Source organism: Diceros bicornis, chromosome 20 (genome assembly GCF_020826845.1).
Source record: "Diceros bicornis minor isolate mBicDic1 chromosome 20, mDicBic1.mat.cur, whole genome shotgun sequence".
Classification (NCBI taxonomy): Eukaryota; Metazoa; Chordata; class Mammalia; order Perissodactyla; family Rhinocerotidae; genus Diceros; species Diceros bicornis.
Genome location: NC_080759.1, coordinates 2480732 through 2501108, shown reverse-complemented (window position 1 = coordinate 2501108; position 20377 = coordinate 2480732). Strand labels below are relative to the sequence as shown.

Below are 20377 nucleotides of genomic sequence, written 5' to 3'. Positions count from 1 at the left end.
CTAGCACAAATCTCAGTTTCCCTGAATGAGAGCTAGTGCTGCCATCACAGTCAGTGCTCCTCACTTGCAACCAGCCAGTGCTTACTGAGCACGTGCTACATGCATTTGCCATCCCAGGGACAGAGGACACCTAAGGAGATGAGGTCCTGCTGCAGCATGTGGCACAGGCCTCTCTTGCAGCTCTTGCTGTGATGGTCTGTCAGTCTCTTCCCTGGACTCCTTGTGAGTTCCTCAAGGGAAGCAATCAGGTGTCTTTCATTCATGATGGCATTATGTATTGATAAAAAGTACAATCCATCAAGACGATGTCACAATTTTAAACACACATATCTAACAGCAGAGATCCCAAAACATATTAAACAAAATCGACAGAATTGAAAGGAGAAATAGACAGTTCTCCAAAATAATGGAGATTTCAATACTCCACTTTCAAAAAAGGATATTACAACCAGACAGAAAATCACTAAGGAAATAAAGAACTTGAACAACACCATAACCAATTAGACTTAACCTTCCACCCAAAACAGCAGAATATGTATTCTTCTCAAGTGTATATGGAACATTCCCCAGGATAGACCATATTTTAGGCCCCCAAACAAGTCTTAGCAAATTTTTAAAAAAATTGAAATCAAATAAAGTATAATTTCTCATCACAATGGAGTGAAATTAGAAATCAAGAACAGGAAGAAAACTGGAAAAGATCATAAATACATAAAAATTAAACAATACAGCATTAACACCCAGTTGATGAAAGTTGAAAATATGAGGGACACTAGAAAACACCTTGAATAAAATGAAAATGAAAATACAACCTACCAAACTCTTGGAATGCAGAAAAAGAGATGCTCACAGGGAAATTTATAGTTGTAAACACCTACATTAGAAGAAGAAAGATCTCAAAACCATAACCTAACTTTACACCTTGAAGAGTAGAAAATGAAGAGTAAACCAAACCTGAAACCAGCAAAAAGTTATAATAAATATAAGAGCAGAGGTGAAATAAAGAACAGGAAAACAAGAGGGAAAATCAGTCAAATCAAAAGTGTTTTCTCGGAAAAAAGCAATAAAATTGGCAAACTTTTAGCTAGACTAACCAGCAAAAAAGAAAATGGATAAAATTATTATAACCAGAAATGAAAGTTGGATATTACTACAGACTCTACAGGAATAAAAATGATTATAAGATTGTACAGTCTTCTTTGCCAATGAAGAAGCCCTCCCAGCCCTGCATGAGGGGGTGAACTCTGCTTTTCCTAAGGACTCTGTAATGGTCTCCCCCAGGAAGCTGCCTTGCAAGTACTGCTGATTCTCCTGAGGACCTACACCCACCAGCCCCATTTGCTACTAGGCCTAGTAGCCTCAATTCCCAGCATGTCCCAGAGACTGAAGTGTAAAATATGACCCATGAGGAGTTGTGCTATGTTCCAAAATAGCTGCATCCTTTCCCCAGTGTATACAGAAACAAATCTAGGAAAACTGTGTGCAAATGGCTATTAAGGGGTTTGGATAATGGTGGAAGGAACATAAAGTTGGATCCGGTCAAATTTATTGATATGGGCCAACTAGGCAGAGATTCTCTACTCTTTGCTGTGTCTTGAGAGAATACAAAGAGTTCCAGCAGTTTGATTGGTTGCCTGGAATACACTAAGTGAGGCTGACCTTCCTTGGTCTCCTATAGAAGAAGGTATCCAAGGCTTAGGTGATTGGAATGTTAGAATGTATTTATCATGAAAGACATGCCTACCCACCCCAACAGGGTCCAGAGGACACACTTGCACTACTACTGTGGAAATAAATTCATGAGGGCAGCCCCAGAGTCCGTGAAGAGCTCTGTGGCCACTCTCCTCTTTAGGGCAGACATTACAGTGGAATTGCTGCCAGTGACCTGGGATCTTGATATGCAGTGAGGACACCTGGATCCCGGGGCAGCAGAGACCAAGCAGAGGCACTGAATCTCAAGAGACAAGGTGGTTATGGTTTCTGTAATGGATAGTGGAGTCAAGGCAATAATGAGAATCCATTTGACTCACAGAAACCTATGGTGGTAGCTAGTTGATCAGAGTGTCTGTAGAGGGAAAGAGAAGGCAGTTGATGAAATTCTTGATCTGTGTAAGAATAGTTCTAGATCAAGTGAACAGAATCACTGCAACAGTCATGGCCCTTCAAGCATTTCCCAGCCTTGAGCCACTTGAGAGATACAGGAGCCCTGGTGTGAAGGGGAGGCTGAGTCCCTTGAGTAAGGATCTAGATATACTATTTAAAATTAAAACGTTTAATCTTTTCCCAACCTTCCCCTAAAGGATATACATCCTTTTGTGATGGTGACCATAATTAGGGAAAAGGAAATAATCAGAATTATAGGGATTATTGAATACAGGCTCTGAAGTGACACACTAATTCCAGGAGACCCAAAACATCACTGTGCTCCATGAATCAGAGTAAGGCTTATAGGATCAGGTGATCAATGTAGGTTAGCCGAGATCTGTCTCATAGTGGGTCTAGTGGGTCCCTGAGCCCATCCTATAGCTTTTCCCCCAGTCCCAGAATGCTTAGTGGTAACTGACATACTCAGCAAATGGCAGAATGGGGTTCCCTGACCTGTGGAGTGAGGGCAATTATGGTAGGGACGGCCAAATGGAACCCACTAGAACTGCCTCTACTTAGGAGAATAGTAAAATAAGAGAAATACTGCATTCCTGGAGGGACTGCAGAGATTAGGACCACCACCGAGGACTGAAGGATGCAGAGGTGATGAATCCCACTACATCTGCATTCAGGTCATCTCATGGCCTGTGTATAAAACAGATGGATCTTGGAGAAGGATGGAGGATTGTCATAAACTTAACCAGATGGTGACTACAACTACACCTGCTTTCCCACATATAGTTCCATTAATTGAGTCCTGATACCTCGTATACAGCTTTTGATCTGGTAAATGGTATTTTCTTTATCTGTTATAAGAGACACTAGAAATAGTTTGCTTTGGCCTGTCAAGGCCAGCAATAAACTTTCAATGTCCCACCTCAAGGTGTAGCAGTTCTCAAGCTCTATGTCATAACTTAGTCTACAGGGACCTTGATCACCTTTCTCTTCCATGAGGCATAACACTGTTCCATTACTTTTCTGTTTTTTGGGGGGTTTTTTGGTGAGGAAGATTGGCCTTGAGCTAATATCTGCGTTCATCTTCCTCTATTTCATATGTAGGATGCCGTGACAGCATGGCTTGATGACCAGTGCGTAGGTCCACACCCGGGATCCGAACCCGCAAACCCCAGACCAGCAAAACGGTGAGTGAACTTAACCACTCACCACCACGCCAGCGCCTGTTCCGTGACATTTTTGACATCATGCTCATTCAACCTAGTCAGCAAAAGTAGCAGCTGTTTTATTGGAAGACACTTGCATGTCAGAAGGTGGGAAATAAATGAAATGAATCAGGGGCCTCTCACCTCTGTGACACGTCTGCGAGTCTAGTGGTGTCAGGCCTTTTGAGGTGTCACTTTTATGGTTAAAGATAAGTTGCGGCATCTGGCCCTTCCTACAAATGAAAAAGAGGCATACTGCCTAGCGCGCCTTTGTGTATTCTGGAGGCAACATATTCCTTATTTTGGTGGGTAACTCCGGCTCTTTTACCGCAAGATCCAAAAAGCTGCTAGTTTTGAACGGGGCCCAGAGCAAAGAAGGCCCTGGGGCAGGTGCAGGCTGCTATGTAAGCTACTCTGGCATTAGGGCCATGTGATCAAGCAGATCCAATGGTGATTGAAGTGTTGGTGGCATTTGGAGATGTTGTTTTGTGGCTTTAACAGCCTCCTAAGATGAATCACAGCACAGACCCTTAGGATTTTGGAGCAAAGCCCTACTATCCACTGAAGACAACTGCTCAGCTTTTGGCTTGCTGCTGAGCCCTAGGAGAACTGAATGCATAACCATGGGCCACCAACTTAGCCCGTGACCTGGGATGCCCGTCATGAACTAGGTGAGGCAGCACCCCACCGTCCCATGAAGTGGTGTCTACGAGGTCAGTCTGGAGCAGGGCCTCAGGCACAATCAAGTCACATGAGTGTGTATACCCAATGTCTGTGACCCCCAGCCCTGACACATTCCCTTCACTCTCCCAGACCACATCTATGGCCTCATGGAGGATACCTACAATAAGTTGACTGAGGAAAAGAAGACTCAGGTCTGCTTTATATATAGTTCTATGTGATAGGCAGGCGCCACGCAAAACCACACCAGCTGAAGCATTACAGTGTCTGTGTGGGACATCCCTGAAAGAAAGTGACAAGCTACAATACTCCCAGGGGGCCCAGACTTAAGCAATGCACCTGGTTGTTTATTTTGCTTGGAGGGAGAAATGGCCAGAGATAACGAGTCAAGTTCAGTTCACAGAGGCACGATTTGGCTGGCTGGTCAAGAGCTTGGAAGGAATGTGAGAGGAACATTGGTGGCAAGGAGGTGTGGAGAAGAGGCATGTGCCTATACTTCTCTGAATGGGCAAAAAAGGTGAATTTCTTTGTTTCCTATAAGAATGCGCACCAAAGGGTAACCTCAGCAGAGGAGGATTCTAATAGTCAAGTGGACAAGATGACCTGTTGTGTGGGCACTACCCAGCTTCTCTTCCCAGCCACTTCTGTCGAGGCCCAAGGGGGCCATGAACAAAGTGGCTGAGAGGCAGGAATGGGGGTTATGCATGGGTTTAGCATCGTGGACTTCCACTCATCGAGGTTGATCTGTCCACAGCCACTGCTGAGTGCCAAATCTGCCAGGAGCCTAGACCAAAACAGGGTCCCTGATAGGGCACTATTCCCCAGGGTGATCAGGAAGCAACCAGGTGGCAGGTGATTACAATGCACCTCTTCTACCATGGAAGGGGCAGTGTTTTGCTCTTAGTGGGTTAGACACCTACGCTGGATACAGATTTGCCTTCCCTTCACACAATGTTCCTGTTAGCTACCATCTGTAGACTCACAGAATGCCTTATTCACCATAATGGTATTCCACTCAGCATGGCTTCTGATTAAGGAACTCACTGCCCATAAATGAAGTGCAGCAATGGACCCATGCTCATGGAATTCACTGGTCTTTTCCTGTTCCCCACCATCTGAAGCCGCTGACTTGAGAGAAGAATAGGTGTGTGAAGACGCAGTTACAGTACTACTACCTAGGTGGCAATACCTTGCAGGTTTGGGGCGGTGTTCCCCAGGAAGCTGCTTATGCTCTAAATCAGCGTCCATTATATAGCACTGATTTTCCCATAGCCGGGATTCACAAGTCCAGCAATCAAGGGTGGAAATGCGAGGGGCACCGTTCACTACTACCACTGTTACCCCTCATGATCCACTAGCATAATTTTTTTTCATGTTCATGTGACCTTATGCTCTACTGGTTTAGGGATCTTCATTCCAAAGGGAGAAAACACATTGATTTCTTTGGACTGGAAATTAAGACTGCCACCCAGCCCCTTACGGCTCCCCTTGCCTCTGACTCTACAGGCAAAAGGAAGAGAGTTTCCATGCAGGCCGCGGTGATTGATCCTGATTACCAAGAGGAAACTGGACTGCTGCTCCACAATGGAGGTAAGGAATACAGGAGATTCCTTAGGGTTTTCTTAGTATCACGTGCCCTGTGATTAACGTCAATGGAAAACTACAAGAAACCAGTCCAGGCAGGACTACGAATGGCTGTGACCCTTCAGGAATGAAGGTCAGGTTCTACTACTGAAATTGAAAAGGGTTTGCAAAGAACCACAACCAGCTGAGGTGCTTGCTGAGGCAAAGGGAATATGAAGTGGGTAATGGAAGAAGGTAGTTATAAATACCAGCTATGAAAGGGTGACTACCTGCAAAAACATGGAGTGACTGTTATATTTCTTCCTTATTCAGGTATGAATAAGTTTGAGTATTTTGTGTATTTTGTACATTAGTTAAATTTACATAAGTTTAAAAAAGCAGTAATACATCTGATAAGGGCTTAATCTCCAAAATATATAAAGAACTCATGCATCTCAACAACAAAAAAACTACCAACCCAATTAAAAAATGGGCAAAAGACCTGAACAGACATTTCTCCAAAGAAGATATACAGATGGCCAACAGACACATGAAAAGATGTTCAAAATCACTAACTATCAGGGAAATGCAAATTAAAACTACAATGAGATATCACCTCACGCCCGTCAGAATGGCTATAATTAACAAGACAGGAAACAATATGTGTTGGAGAGGATGTGGAGAAAAGGGAACTCTCATACACTGCTGGTGGGAGTGCACTGGTGCAGCCACTATGGAAAACAGTATGGAGATTCCTCAAAAAATCAAGGATAGAACTACCATATGATCCAGCTATTCCACTGTTGGGTATTTATCCAAAGAACTTGAAAACACCAATTTGCAAAGGTACATGCACCCCTGTGTTCACTGCAGCGTTATTCACAATAGCCAAGACTTGGAAGCAACCTAAGTGCCCATCAAGGGACGAATGGATAAAGAAGATGTGGTATATATACACAATGGAATACTACTCAGCCATAAGAAACGATGAAATCCAGGCATTTGTGACAACATGGATGGACATTGAGGGTATAATGCAAAGTGAAATAACTCAGAGGGAGAAGATCAAATACCGTATGATTTCCTTCATTAAGTAGTAGATAATAACAACAATAAACAAACACATAGGGACAGAGATTGGATTGGTGGTTACCAGAGGGGAAGGGGGGAGGGAGGAGGGTGAAAGGGATAATTTGGTACATGTGTGTGGTGATGGGTTGTAATTAGTATTTTGGTGGTGAACATGATGTAGTCCATGCAGAAATAGAAGCACAATGATGTACACCTGAAATTTTTACAATGTTATAAACCAATAAAAAAATAAATAAATAAAAAAATAAAAAAGCAGTAAAAGATTGAGTGATATGTACCGTTGTGCAAACGTGATTCTCTTATGGATGACTGTAAGTGCACTTTTGACAAATGGATGCCCAAAGGTGCAATAAATTGTCGCCCTTCTGCTATATCATTGGGCACAAGGGTTATTAAATGTTGCCACACGCAGGATCAGTTCTCAGGAGCCTCATAGTCCTGCAGTAGAAACCCTGCGGGCACCCTTGACTACCTCCTCGTCCTGATTAGACATGGGAGCTGGCGCTTCTCTTTCTATTTGGAGCTAAAGTATAGTCTTCCCTATCTTTCCTTTAGCAAATCACTTTCCTGGATGGCTGTGCCATGTCAGGAAGGGCCTGGGCTGCTGGGAACCAGGATGTATGCTCAACACCAGCTTGCACTGTAAAGGCCTCCCTGGCAGAGTCCAGCCTGCTGTGTGTCTGAAGGACACTTGCAGCCTTCTGATGGAGGAGGATAGCTCAGAACTGCCAAGCAATTCATCTGGGCCTTGACTTACAGGGTGTTTCCAGACGTGATGTTCAAAAAGCCACGTGGGAACCCTTTAGTTCCTGGTCATGGGGTGGGTTCTCAGGGTGAGCTCAGAGCAGTGTCTGTTCACCACCAGATGGGAAGCACTTCAGTATTTTGATTGGTAAGACTGTGTCCATTCATGGCCATGGATCATCAGTGTGGTGGCATTCCCTCAATGGACCTGCCTACACCCTCCCCTCTCATGCCTCATCTTTCAAAGCTCCCAACAGGAAAGGTTCACAGCCCCCATGACACATAACCACAGCACAAGGCTGTGGCAAATAACACAGCCATCCCAGGGGGCTACAAAATCTATGGGTTCAGGCCCATCTAGCCCTTTAGGACACGTCAGTAAAATCATGACTGAATGTGTAAACTGGCGAATGTCAGAGACCATGGACTTCAGAACCACACAAACCCAGAAGTCACCTTGGTATGCAACGGAGAGGGTGGTGGTTTTCTGTGGCCAAATAGAGGGACCCATAGCCTGGGAAATGAAAACCCATCCCTGATCCACCAGATCAACTCCCTCAGGGAAGAGTGGCCACAATGTACCTGACAGAGGCTGGGGCCTCCAGGACATTTCCTCCTGAAACAGCATTACATAAGTACGTGAAGGGATGCTGGAGAGCCTAGTGTGTAGGCAGCATAGACATGACGGAAGGAGGCCCAGATGTAGCCTTAAAAGCTGCATCACAAATCTTCGCCTGTGGATAGAAAACAAGCAGGAAAAGGAAGTCAGAGACCTGGACAAGGATCCCAGGAGGATTCAAATCTAGGTCAGGGGTGAACACGGAGCCCCTAGAGGGGCCTGAGGAAGGAAAGTCCTGCCTGCCTTTAGACCATTTACAAGTGACCTTCCTCGGGCCTTGTCCTCTCCCTGTGCACGTTTTGATATTTTTACCTCGTTTTCCCCACTTACAGCTGATGCAATTCCAGAGGTTGAACTAGAAAACTACAAGTTCCTAAAATGTGATCAAAAGAAACCTCAACAAGATAAGCAGAATGTAGAAAGGCAGCCCCTGCCTGTAGCACGACATGGTCCTGGGTAGTGCTGTTTTAAAGACACCCACATTTCAGTGGTTGTTGCTCTGCCTGTGAAAGTACCTTCAACCTTTAAATCCCAACAGAATGGGCACCGGGCCGTGTCTGCTCCTGGAGCAGCTGAATGATACTGAAATGAACTTGTCCTCTGACTTAGGAGTGACCCCACTGGCCAGGGAAGGGGCTGGCCCTTCTCCCTTCTCCTACATACAATAAGCTGATGACCCAGAAGAGTTCTTGATTCAAGGAGAAATGTGAGATTCTATGTCTCCCTTACATGCCGACAGAAAGCGACAGAACCACACCACAACTCCCAGGCTATAAAGGGAACAGGACTTTAATATAATATTCAAATATGGCATTTATTATTTACAACACATAACTACTGTCACTCCCCAATGGGTGAATAGGCGCTGGGGTAGACATGTCAGGGAGCTGGGGTGGGGTCGTCCCCGCTCTCTTGGGGTTCACGGGGCCCCAGGAATCAGCTTGCAATGCTCCCCTACCCATCAGGTGGGAGGAGCCGGCCCGGTGCATCGCAAGCGTCCCAGCTGTGTCCCCGCTGCTGAGGATGCGGCTGTGATTGGCCACTGGTATGGGGCTCGGTGTTGGGGCCTGGGGGCTGAGTAGAAGAGTCGGGTTATCTTGGGGGCCCTCCCTCAGAACCATGGCGCCACACCCTGTCCCCACTGCACTGGGTGCTCCAGTCCCTGTGCTCAGTGCTGTCAGCCACCAGTACCCCATTTGTCCCTGTCACATGAGCGATCATTTAGTATCACCTATTTTACAGAGGAGGAAACAGAGTCTCAGGAAGCTGGAGAGAGTCACCCCAGTCACAGGACTGCTCAGTAGTGGAGCTGGGATTCCAGTGCCAGCTGTCCGACTCCCAAAGGCCACGCTTAGCCCGAAGCTTTACTGAACCCCTAGGAGTCAGTCACCCCGGCCCAGACACTCACTCACCCCTGACCTTGATGATGGCCGGTTCTTCTTGGCCTTGAGTATTCTGCTGGCCAACTAGGCCTGGGGCCCTAGCTGGCAGGACAGGCTGTAGCTACAGGACACAGAAGCACCTGTGAGCCTACCAGGAGCCACACCTCAGGTGCCCCCCCACTGCCTGCCCAGCAGCTGGAGTCTGGGTGTCCCAGAGGTCGCAACACGGTAAGGCCTGGGGCTGACCAGGGGGCCACGGAGACAGGCTCTCTGGACTGGCCAACAAGGAGGGTCCACCTCTGCCCTCAGCCAACTCCTGCCTGGCCTCACCTATCATTCTCCTTGAGCAGCTCCATGTCCTGGAACCAGGCCCCAAATCACTCCTCGGGCTCTAGGTTGTAATTCTTTGCAGCCACCTGGAGCAACAGGATCTCCCTCATGACTCGGTATTCCTGGGGCCAGAGGGAAGGAGAGGATGGAGACAGGGCCTGGGTGGGGGATGCTGCAGAGGCCTTGTGGGGGGTGAGGAGTGGGGCAGGGGACCAGTCCTGGGAACTATCCTTCCCTCCAGTCACATGCAGGCTCTACCTGTTCTCAGAAGGGGAATAATCAACCCCTCCTCCAGGAAGTTTTCCTTAACGCCATCCTCCCCTCAACTCACCTGCCAATTGGATGGATCTCCCTCTTCTCTGTTATCAAACTCTTCCTCTCAATCTAAGATACTGGGGGTGGAGCCAGGGACTGTTCTGCCCAGAGGGTCTCTGATTTCCACCTCCTTCCCCTCCCCTGCAGGGAGGGCCACAGCTGCTCACCTCAGTCCTTTTCTCAAGGTTGATCTCATTCCCCTGGAAGGCAGACAGCCAGAGTCCATCAGAGCCCCCCAGCCTGACTGGCCCTCTATGCCCACCCCTTCTCATGGTGCACGACTGCCAGGTCCCCAGAGGGGGCCGGGCATGCAGAGAAAACAGGACTTGGACCTAGGCTGGGCTCTGGGCTCCAGAGGAGGAGGACAGGGGGGTGAGGCTGAGGGATCCTCTCTGATGACAGACATGGAGGCTGAGGCCTCAGGCAGAGGGGACTGCTCAGCCACTTATGTGCTGCCTGACTTGGGGGGACCCGACATCTCTCTCCCCCATGGGCAGCATGGGACGGAGAGGCTGAGTCCAGCTTAGATAAAACCTCACGCAGCTGTGCCATCAGGCAGCTCTGAGCTTCCCCAGCCTGGGGATAGTTTCTCAAGTGAGAAACTATCAAAACCACAGCCTGCCCAGTCCCCCTTTCCCCCTCGCCCCTCCTCTCTTTCCAGACCTCCAGCCTCCACTCTACCTTGGTCATCAATTCTCTTCTCAAGGACTTGTCATGGCTATAGAGCTCCTTAAGTTTTTCTGAGCTCTCCCTGAGGGGAGTGGAAAGAAGGAAGGATAAATTGGGGGATAATGAGAGGGGTCTGAGTGCAAATCCCTTTTCTTTGCAAACCCAAGAGATGCAACCTGCCTGGAGGAGTGTTCTCACTGGGCTCCTCTGAGCGCTAAAGTCTCGTGGGACTGGGCGGGGGCTCTCCTGTTGGTCACTGGGGTCTCCATTCCCCAGCTCTACAGAGCACCTCTGTTTGACCACTTTGAGTTTCAACTGGGCATAGAGTTCTGTTGCCATAAACACTTGAAAATCTCCAATGTGGCTCAACCTTGGCATTTAGGGAAACTGAGTCCTGAAGCAGAACTGGTGCACTAAGGACCCCGGGAGGCTTAGAGACCCCCCACCGAGGCCCAGGCCCTGTCCCCAGCATTTGCTGCCTCCCAGGAGTTCCCACGTGACTGAGGGGGCAATGGCAGACATACGAGAGATCCCCCATCCACCCTGGTCCTCCTATGGAGAGGGGCCTACCCACTGGGAAACATCCACCCACTTGTTCTTCAGGTGGCTTATGGAGGTTTTCTGCAGAGCAGAGATGACAGCACGGAGTGAGGAGAAGTTCTTCAGGATCTCGCACTCCTGGGGAAGGAAAGAGAATGAGCTGTGAGGTGGGGTGCTGGAGACCCGCTTGCTCTAGCTTCAGTCCCCTTCTATTTAAATCTCTCCTCCTGGATGAGACAGATGCTCAGGGAGCCCCAGAAGGGCACATTTAGGACCCAGAGAGTAACACTCACAGGGAGGAGGATTTTAGCTCAACCCAGGGAAGGAGCCAGGGAGGAAGTGAGCATCCTCCCACTGGGACCTGGAGTCAAGGTCAGCGGGCCCCTGGAAGGAAAGGCCTAGGGACTGTGCAGGGGCTTAGACCACACACTGCAATCCTGGGAGCTGATAAAGGTGGAGAGGCCGTTCCCAAGGCTCCAGAGAGGGGCTCCACTGGGCCTCCCGCAGCACACCTGGGCCACTTGGATGCAGTGTTCCACCACCCTCGCCCTGTCCTGGGCCGTCATGCTCGGGTCCCCGAGGCAGGTGGTGACGACGAGGCTGACCACCCTTCTGAAGTGGTCAACGGTGGCTCGGACGGTGGGTGCCAGGTGCTCATTGCCGGGCTTGTTCCTCTTGCCCCAGGTGGATCCCAGGCACTGAGAGGGTACCACCTTCCGGAAGAGCTCCTGGGGAACAGGGGGAGTGTCACCCAGCCCTGCCACACCCCAGCTCCGTGTCTACCACCCCCAAAGTGCCGCACAGGGGTCACGGTTTAGAGCTGGAGCTCAGGAAGCTCAGGATGTGGTCTGAGCCTTGTGAGAGTCCCTGGGTTTTCTTCTCTGTCCACTGCAGGCACCCAGCACAGGATGACCCAGGACCCAATACTGGCAGGGAAGGGAGGGGGCATTTGCACCCAGCCCGTCCTGGCTAACTCCAAGCTCCAGACGGTGGCTCAACTAGGCTCATCCCAAGGGGGCATCTTCCACCACCCTGATGCCCCCTCTGGTCCCACTCCGATTCTGATGCACATTCCCCTGCGGCAGCTACAACCACAGGCTCTGTCTGTCTCCCTTGTAGTGAAGTACACATCAGGTCTCTAATAAATGCTGAGGCTGTTGAGCCTCCTGAGCAGCCGGTTGGGTCACCAGTGACCTGGCTGCACACAGTGAGTTCCCCTCCCCCACTGATGGGCCAGGCCCCGCGCAGCTTTCCATCTCTTCTACCTCATGGAGCCGGCACAGCCACTCTGTGCAGCAGGTCCTGTTAGTGTCCACCTCTACGGTCTGCAGGTGGACAGCAAAGCCTTGGGGGTTCAGAAAGTTGCCCAGGTCGTACGGTTGGTAAGGGGGAGCACCAGGATTTGGGCCCAGGTCATAGGAGTCCGGATCAGGTCTGGGGCACTGATGGCAGAGGGAAGGCCTGCCCCTCCGCCCTGAGAGCCCAGCTGCTCACCACATCCATCACGGTCAACAGCTCCGCCACCAGCTTAGGAGGGAAGGCCGTGAAGTTAGGCTTCTTCTCATCCTCCTTAATGGCCACAGGTGGAGATGGACTTCCCACTAGAAATGATGGTCCAGGTGACTCCAGCTCAGCAGCTCCCACTCCTGCTGGAGCCGACGTGGGCCCTTGCTCCAGCTCCAACACTGCTGATGGAGGGGACGCTGGCTCCAGCGCTAGAGGGGGTGGTATTGACGGAGCTGGAGCCAGCTCTACCTCCACCACTGTCCACTGCCCTGCTTCTGCCGCCGGCTGGAGCTCTGCAGCTGGCGCTGCAGCGGGATAAAGAGAAAGGTTCACCCACATAGCTGACTTTCCACGTGTCCTTCCAAACACAGGAAAGATCCCACTTCCCTTCCGGGAATACCCAGCCTGCAGGCCGCCTTACCCTCTGGCTCTGCCTCAGTGGCCTCCAGAAGCTCACACCGGGCAAGGGAAAGAGGGTCACAGCAGCTCATCTCCTAAGCAGGCAAGGTGACCTGCATGTACATCCCCTTTAGCTTGAAAAAGGGACAGCCCCAGTCTGGTCCCTCCCTAGTTCTGGTCCAAGCCCGGCATCTCAAGGTCCTGAGTGTGGAGACCCTCTGCTCCTGCTCTCATCTCAGAGCAGCACTGGATGGTGCGGGTGGCCTCGTGCACCTGCCCCTTGTCTAGTGAGTTGGTGGAGTCGAAACCATTGGGCAGCTCCTCGACGACCTCCTGAGTGGAGTTCTGCAAAGACTGCCCGGGAGCTGGGCCAGAAGGAATCAGGGGCTGCTTGCACACTGCCACTGGGGCCGACCCCCAAGAGAAAGTCTGCTCCTCAGTTCAGGCACAGGGGGCATCCCTGCAAAGAACTGTGGTCAGGGAGGGAAAGAGATGAAACCTCTAGGGCTCGGTAACATATGAGAAGAGGAGCTCACCTTGTCACGCTGCCAGCCATGACCCTGTATGAACATGACAGACCCACCAGGCTTCCGACACCGAACTACCAGCTCCTGCCTAGGAATGACCCACCCCTCATGCCCTGCCTTCCCCCCTCCACACAGACACATGCACACACACACACACACACACACACACACACACACACACACACGAAGAGGGGCAAGGAGTGTGGGGCTGATCAGGTGGGATCACAGTTGTGTCCTGGCCTGCACTAGCCTTTCCTGGGCTGCCCTGTTGTTATCTTTCGCTGCCTCCTGCCAGATGCCCAGAGGCATCGGGGATGAGGGCTGAGCCAACGTCGGCAACGACGAAAAAGATTCTCTTTCTGGGCTTTTTTGAGCCAGATCTTCCAAAAATCGGGACACAACAACTAAACATCTTTGTCTGCTGACTGTCGCCAGTCAAGTGAGCTGGATGGGGGTCTGTGGGTGCCTGGTTACCAGAGTTCTAAGATCTGTTGAGGTCTATGACCAAAGAAGTGAGGTCATTTTTCAAGATTCCATTACCTGGGCCCCTTCCCTCAATCAGACTTGCCCAGAGCTGCCCCCTGCCCCCAGGCTGCTCACCCTCCTCCCCCATGTCATCTCCTGAACTGTACACAAGGAGCCCACACAGCCCTAGCCACAGCTCCCTGGAAACCTCACTCGGGTCCTAGCTTTGAGGAGACAGAGATGAAGGCAGACCTCCTTTTTCTTACCAGTTCTGCATCCTGGGAAAGTCACTGTGCCTCTCAGGTCCTCCCCAGTCTCCAAACCTGTACCATGGGGATCAGGCTAGAATCTACTTCCTAGGGACGTCACCCAGTGTATATGAGATAATATCTATTACCCCTGTGGGCTAGTGTCACTTGTACCTAAGGCCCAAACTTAGAGATGGAAGAATAATAATGAGGGGTGACACGCAGCACAGAACACCACTCAAAACAGGCCTGGGTTCCAGGAATGTGATATTGGGACAGTCACATCCAACTTGGCCTCATTTTCAGGTCAGCATCATGAGGGGGTAGAAACTAATGGAAATTCAGATATTGCCATACTGTGGCATAAAACCATTCAATTGTTTGCTGCTTTATGTAGAATCAGATCCAAGAGCCTCATCTTGGCCTATGAGGTGGACAGCCTCCACAGTGGTACCCAGTAAGCCCCACCCATGTTATACACCTCCCCGTGGAACCACTAAGTGGTTAGTCACTGGCTTCTGAACATAATAACAGCCAAAGTGACGGGATGTCTTGTCTAGATTTTAACTAAAAAAGTCTCTCACTTCCACTTACTCCGTGTCTCTCTCTCTCTGTCGAATCCCTGGAACTGAGGAATCAAATACCGGTGTTTTGGGACTGCCCAATGTGGAGGCCCATCGAGGAGAGAAGCAAGGGATTGCCCAGGCCAACAGACAGAAGGGAACTCAGGCTCTCAGTTCAAACTGAACCCTGAAGGCTGAGAGTGAACTTGGGGGCCAGTCCTCCCCCCGTGGAGCCTCAGTTGAGGCCAAAGCCCCAACCTGTTAAACTCATTGAGGCAGAGGCGCCCAGCTAAAACCTGCCTGATTGCTGATCCACACAAATTGTGAGATAGTCAACATTTGTAGTTTTGAAATGCAAGGTTGCGGCAATGAAGTCAGAGAGGGAAAGGTAACTGACACAGCCCACCAGGCCCTGGCCCTACCTTCCACCCCAGCTCCTGTTCTCTCCTCCCAGGCTCCCTCCAGCCACACTGGCCACCTTTCTAACCTCTTCCGGCCAAACTCACTCTTGCCTGCAAGACTCTGCATCAGTCGCACCTTCTCCCTGACACACTGCTACCAGGCTCATGCAGGGCTGGCTCCCCCCTGTTATTCTGGTCCCAGCAAATGTCACCCCAGTGAGGCCTTTCAGACCCTCCTACCAGTGACCCCCAGCCCTCCCTCACAACCCCCTGCTGTGTTTCTCTACAGCACTTGCTCTTTTCTTTCTCATGTCTTTGCTTTTGTCCCTTTCTCCTCTAGATTGTGAGCTCCTGGCGGGCAGGGACCACTTGGTCATTTTCATCCTGCGCTTCGGCCCACCAGGGCACCCAGCACAGGGTGAGTGCTCAGTGCACAGTTGCTGAATCAGTACATGGGAAGCTCTTGCACCCCTCCCCCTGCTTATGACCAATTTTGATTGTGGAGATGAACACTAGTAAGAGGAGGTACAAGTTGTTTCTGAGGCAGGGGGACAGCCAGAAAGACCTCTGCTTGACTCTTCGCTGCTCCAGGTGCTCAAGAAAAGTTCAGTGGACACTGTGTAAATTCCAGGTTTACAGCAGAATGACTTGATATATATATATTATGTAACGGTTACCAAAATAAGGTTAGTTAACATCCATCACGAAACAGAAATAAAAGCTTTTTTCCTGGTGATGAGAAGTTTTAGGATCTACTCTCTTAGCAACTTTCAAATATACGACACAGCAGTGTTAACTTGCACAGTGCTGTATATCAAGTATGTCTCAGTAGAACTGAAAAAACATAAAAACAAAAACTCACTGGCAACCACTGACACAAGAGGTTGCCTGCCTCCTGGTGGCCAGCACTAGCACTGCAGCCCTTGCCAAAACTCCACCAAACAGAAAGGAACTTTTCTTCAGGTGTCCTCAAGGCAGAGGCTCTCCAGGGTCCCAGGGGTAAAGGAGCAGGACCTGTCGGCTTCGAGGGAGTGGGAGCAATCTCGGGAGCCTACCTTTCCCCCCATCTTGCTGTCCTGCACCAGGTGTCCTCTTCACTCCTGAGGCATCCAACCTCAACCAGGACAATGAATCTCCCCTCCCTCCAGATGAGGGCCCCGACGGTCCAACAAGGACTGGTCTTCTCCCTGGACTCTGGACTTGGTGTCCAGTGCTCTAGCATCTTCTTCCTTATCCCCAGTTCTCATCCACCCAAGCCCCCAAGCCTCCTCAGTTCTAAAGGATCTCCAGGGGGTGGAAAGCATTTTCTCAGCATTGATGACAGTAGGTCATCGACGGAGAACCCACTCCAACAGACATGTTGCAAGCACATGGAACGCTTGGAGTCACCTGCGGGATGCACTCCACTTTATATAGAAGGACCCTCATTGAGGTCTTCTCTCCTGTTCCCAATGCCTACACTAGGGGAGGATGGGCTCATCACAGTTCTGGGTGCCCGCAGAGGTGGACTGCAGGACCCCAGTCCTGTGCTCCCCAGGCTGGGCCAGGGATGGGTCTGGAACAGGTAGAAACCTAGGAACCTTACACATTCCTCTGCCCATCTCTGCGCCCCTGGACACGTATCTAGGAGAACGGATGTTACTGCCCCGTGGGAGAGCTGCCTGCAACCTCTCTCCCTCTTGCCTCCTGTCACTTCCCCGGTGTCAGCTCTTTCTTGACTGCACCTCCGTGGTCCCCACATGAGAAGTCAGTGAGAGTGGGGGTGCCTGTGCACATGCGATGATGAGGGGAAAATGACCCCATATGGAGAAGGGTGGGCAGCAATCCCCTAGGATCTTAATGCCTCTCATTGCCAAAGGAAACCTGAGGGAAGGGGTGGAGCCTTGGCCAAGGAAGCTGGAGCTCTCTCTAGTCTTCGGGACCCGGACTACCTCCCGTGGTCTGGGCCAGTACCTGCCTCTTCCTGGGCCAGTTTACCAACTGTACAGTGAAGGGTAAGATGTGCAACAGCACAAACATGTGCTCGGCCAGGACAAGTCATCAGGCCCCATAGATACATTAAGTACGCTTTAAGTGTATTGAAGACATTAATATTGCTGTGCAATCATCACCACGATCCATCTTCAGAACTCTTCTCCTCTTGCAAAACTGAAACTCTATACCCATTCATGAATAACCCCCCATTCCTCCTCCTCCCAGCCCCTGGCAAACACCATTCTACTTTCTGTCTCTCTGAATCTAGCGACTTCAGGAACCTCATAGAAGGGAAATCACACAAGGTTGTATTTTTGTGACTGGCTTATTTCATTTAGAGTAATATCATGAAGGTTCATCCATGGTGTGCCATATCTTAGAATTTACTTCCTTTTTTAAGGATGAATAATATGCCATTGTATGTATATACCACATTTTGCATATCCATACATCCCTGGACAGAAACCATAACCGGGCCCAAAAGCAAGCCCAAAATAAAATGGGGCCCCAGCCCGATTTTCATCAACTGTCCCCTGGAGACTCCTTTCTTAAGGCACGTCTCATATGATGTTTACTAAGGATCTAATCTTGGGCCGTGAGTTGTTTTTTTCAGAAACTCCGTTTTTGCTCCTTGAGCAAGTTTCAACTGGTTTGAGCCAACGAGACCACAAGATGGCTGGCAAGACTCAAACCACGAGTGCACAAGTGACTGGAGAATGACCTGGGGGACCAAGAACTCCCCTGTCGATGATGTTAAGGACACCGCCTTTCGAACGGGGGATGTATGACAAAACATGAAAATCTTCTGCGCTTGCAGAAAATGCCTAGGACTGCCCCCAACCTTCCTGCACCTGCTGCTTTGCCCTTAAAAAGCCCTTTTCAACAGCCCATCGGGGAGAAAGATTTAACCTTTGTCTGCTGTCTCCTTGCTGGCCAACCACGTAATACAGCTTTTTCCCTTCTACAAGAGTGGGTATCCCATGTTTGGCTTAAGGGGTGCATTGGGCAGCGAGCCCTTCCTCGGTTACAATACTTGGGTGGCTTCCATGTTTTAGCTGTTGTGAATAATGATGCTATGAACATGGGTGCTGAAATATGTCTTTGAAAACATGCTTTCAACTGTTTTGGGCGGGGGTATATGCCCACAAGTGGAATTGCTGGATCCTATATAATTATATTTTTAATTTTTTTTAGGAATTGTTATACTGATTTTTACAGCAACTATATATTTTATATTCCTGCCACAGTGCACAAGGGTTCCAACTTCTCCACATCTTGGCCAACACTGATTCTACTCTTTTTCTTCTTTTTTTGATAGATGTCATCCTAATGAATGTGAGGTGGTCTCTCACTGTGTTTCTGCTTTGCATTTCCCTTATGATTACTGATGTTGGGCATCTTTTCATAAGCTTATCGGTCACTTGCAGATCTTCTTTGAGGAAATGTCTATTCAAGTACTTTGTTCATTTCTGATTTGGGTTGTTTGTTTTTTATTGTTGAGTTTAGGAGTTCCCTATTTATTCTGGATAGTAAGCCCTTGTCAGATACATGGTTTGCAAATATGGTCTCCCATCCTGTGGGTTGTGCTTTTACTCTGTTGATAATGTTTTTTGAGGCACAAAACTTTTTAATATCCATGAAGTCCAGCTTGTGTATCTTCTTATTTTATTGCCTGCTCCTTGGTGTCATATCCATGAAATCATTGCCAAATCCTATTTTGTCAAGTTTTGTCTTATGTTTTCTTCTAAGGCTATTATAGTCTTACATTTAGGTCTTTGATCCACTGGGAATTAAGCTTTGTATATGGTGTTAGATAAGGGTCCAAGTTGATTCTTTTGCATGTAGATATCCACAATTTCCAGCACAAGTTGTTGAAAAGACTGTCTTTTCCTCATTGAATAATCTTCGCGCCCTTGTCAAACATCATTTGGTCATATGGGTGAGGGTTAATTTCTGGGCTCTCAATTCTGTTTCCATTGGTCAACATGTCTGTCTTTATGCCATGACAATGTTGTTCCGATATTGTAGATTTGTAGTAAGTTTTCAATCAGGAAAGAATGAGTCCTCCAACTTAGTACCTCCTTTCAAGATTGTTTTGGGTATCTGGACTTACTTGAGATTCCATAAGAATTTTTGGATGGGTTTTTTTTCTATTTCAGCACAAAATGTCCTTGAGATTTTGATAAGGACTGCACTGCATTTGTTGATCTCTTTGGATAATATTGACACCATCACAATAAGGAGTCTTCCAATCCATGGTGATGGGATGTCTTTCAGTTCTGGTAGTGCCGGGCGGTTGTTCAGGTTGACGAGTGCTCGAGGTAGTCATGCAGAAACCCACAATTCCTCCTCACTGTGCCTTCACCATTTCCTTAGAACCCATCGACAGTCAACAGAAGGCAAAATGCATGTAAAATGCACGTGGGAAGTTTTCAAGGACTGGGTGTGCATGGAGCACACATTTCTTCCACTCCTCTCCATTAGCAAGAACCACGGACTGAACTAGCAGACCCTAACACAAGGGGCCTGCAGACTCAACCAGCAGACCCCAACAAATGGGGACTGTGGACTAACCAAGGGCTAAGACTGATGCTCTCTTAGAGCATCTTGTCAGTCTAGACTGACCCATTGACCCTGGACTGAAATGCCAGTTAGATCGGGAGCTCAACACAAAGACAGTGGATCTCAGATCCGAGAGGAACTTACCCACGGCCCTCAGAAACAGCGAAAAAGATGGAGACCTCAAAGGTTTTGCAGGTACCAATGCCTGTGTTTCTCATCTCCGAAGCCATCAGATGAGTCCTTTGAATCCCACTGCTGCCACCAAACTGTTACAAAACAAAATTTAACTGAGTAAATTTTAAACATCTTATTGGCTTTATTCAACAATTCATGAATCAGGCAACATCCAGTCTAGCAGAGAGAAAGGAGCGCCAAGGAGCTGGACAACATGAAGGACTTTTATAGGCAGAAGGGAGCAGGAACAAGGAAGTTACACTAGACACAACAGCGGGTTGGTTACTGCAAGGTTACCTTCCTTTAGGGGATGGCAGG

At 49.1% G+C, this 20377-nt stretch overlaps 1 protein-coding gene and 1 long non-coding RNA gene across 2 annotated transcripts in view; both read right to left on the bottom strand.

Annotated features, from left to right (window-relative positions):
• Positions 1–8775: 8775 nt before the first annotated feature.
• LOC131418968 (uncharacterized) lies at positions 8776–9646 on the bottom strand. The gene is made up of 2 exons (XR_009223111.1): positions 9417–9646; positions 8776–9078 (listed from the first exon to the last, which is right to left on the bottom strand). It is a non-coding gene; the product is annotated as an uncharacterized LOC131418968 (long non-coding RNA).
• A 1606-nt stretch (positions 9647–11252) lies between these two features.
• The window catches only part of LOC131418833 (ral guanine nucleotide dissociation stimulator-like), a 28887-nt gene continuing 19762 nt past the window's right edge, over positions 11253–20377 (bottom strand). Inside the window, exons 4-6 of the mRNA XM_058563428.1 lie at positions 20085–20151; positions 12735–13051; positions 11253–11378 (exon numbers count right to left, since the gene is read on the bottom strand). Coding sequence (XP_058419411.1) covers positions 11253–11378; positions 12735–13051; positions 20085–20115 — 474 coding nt within the window. The 5' untranslated portion in view covers positions 20116–20151. The remainder of the gene's footprint in view (positions 11379–12734; positions 13052–20084; positions 20152–20377) is intronic.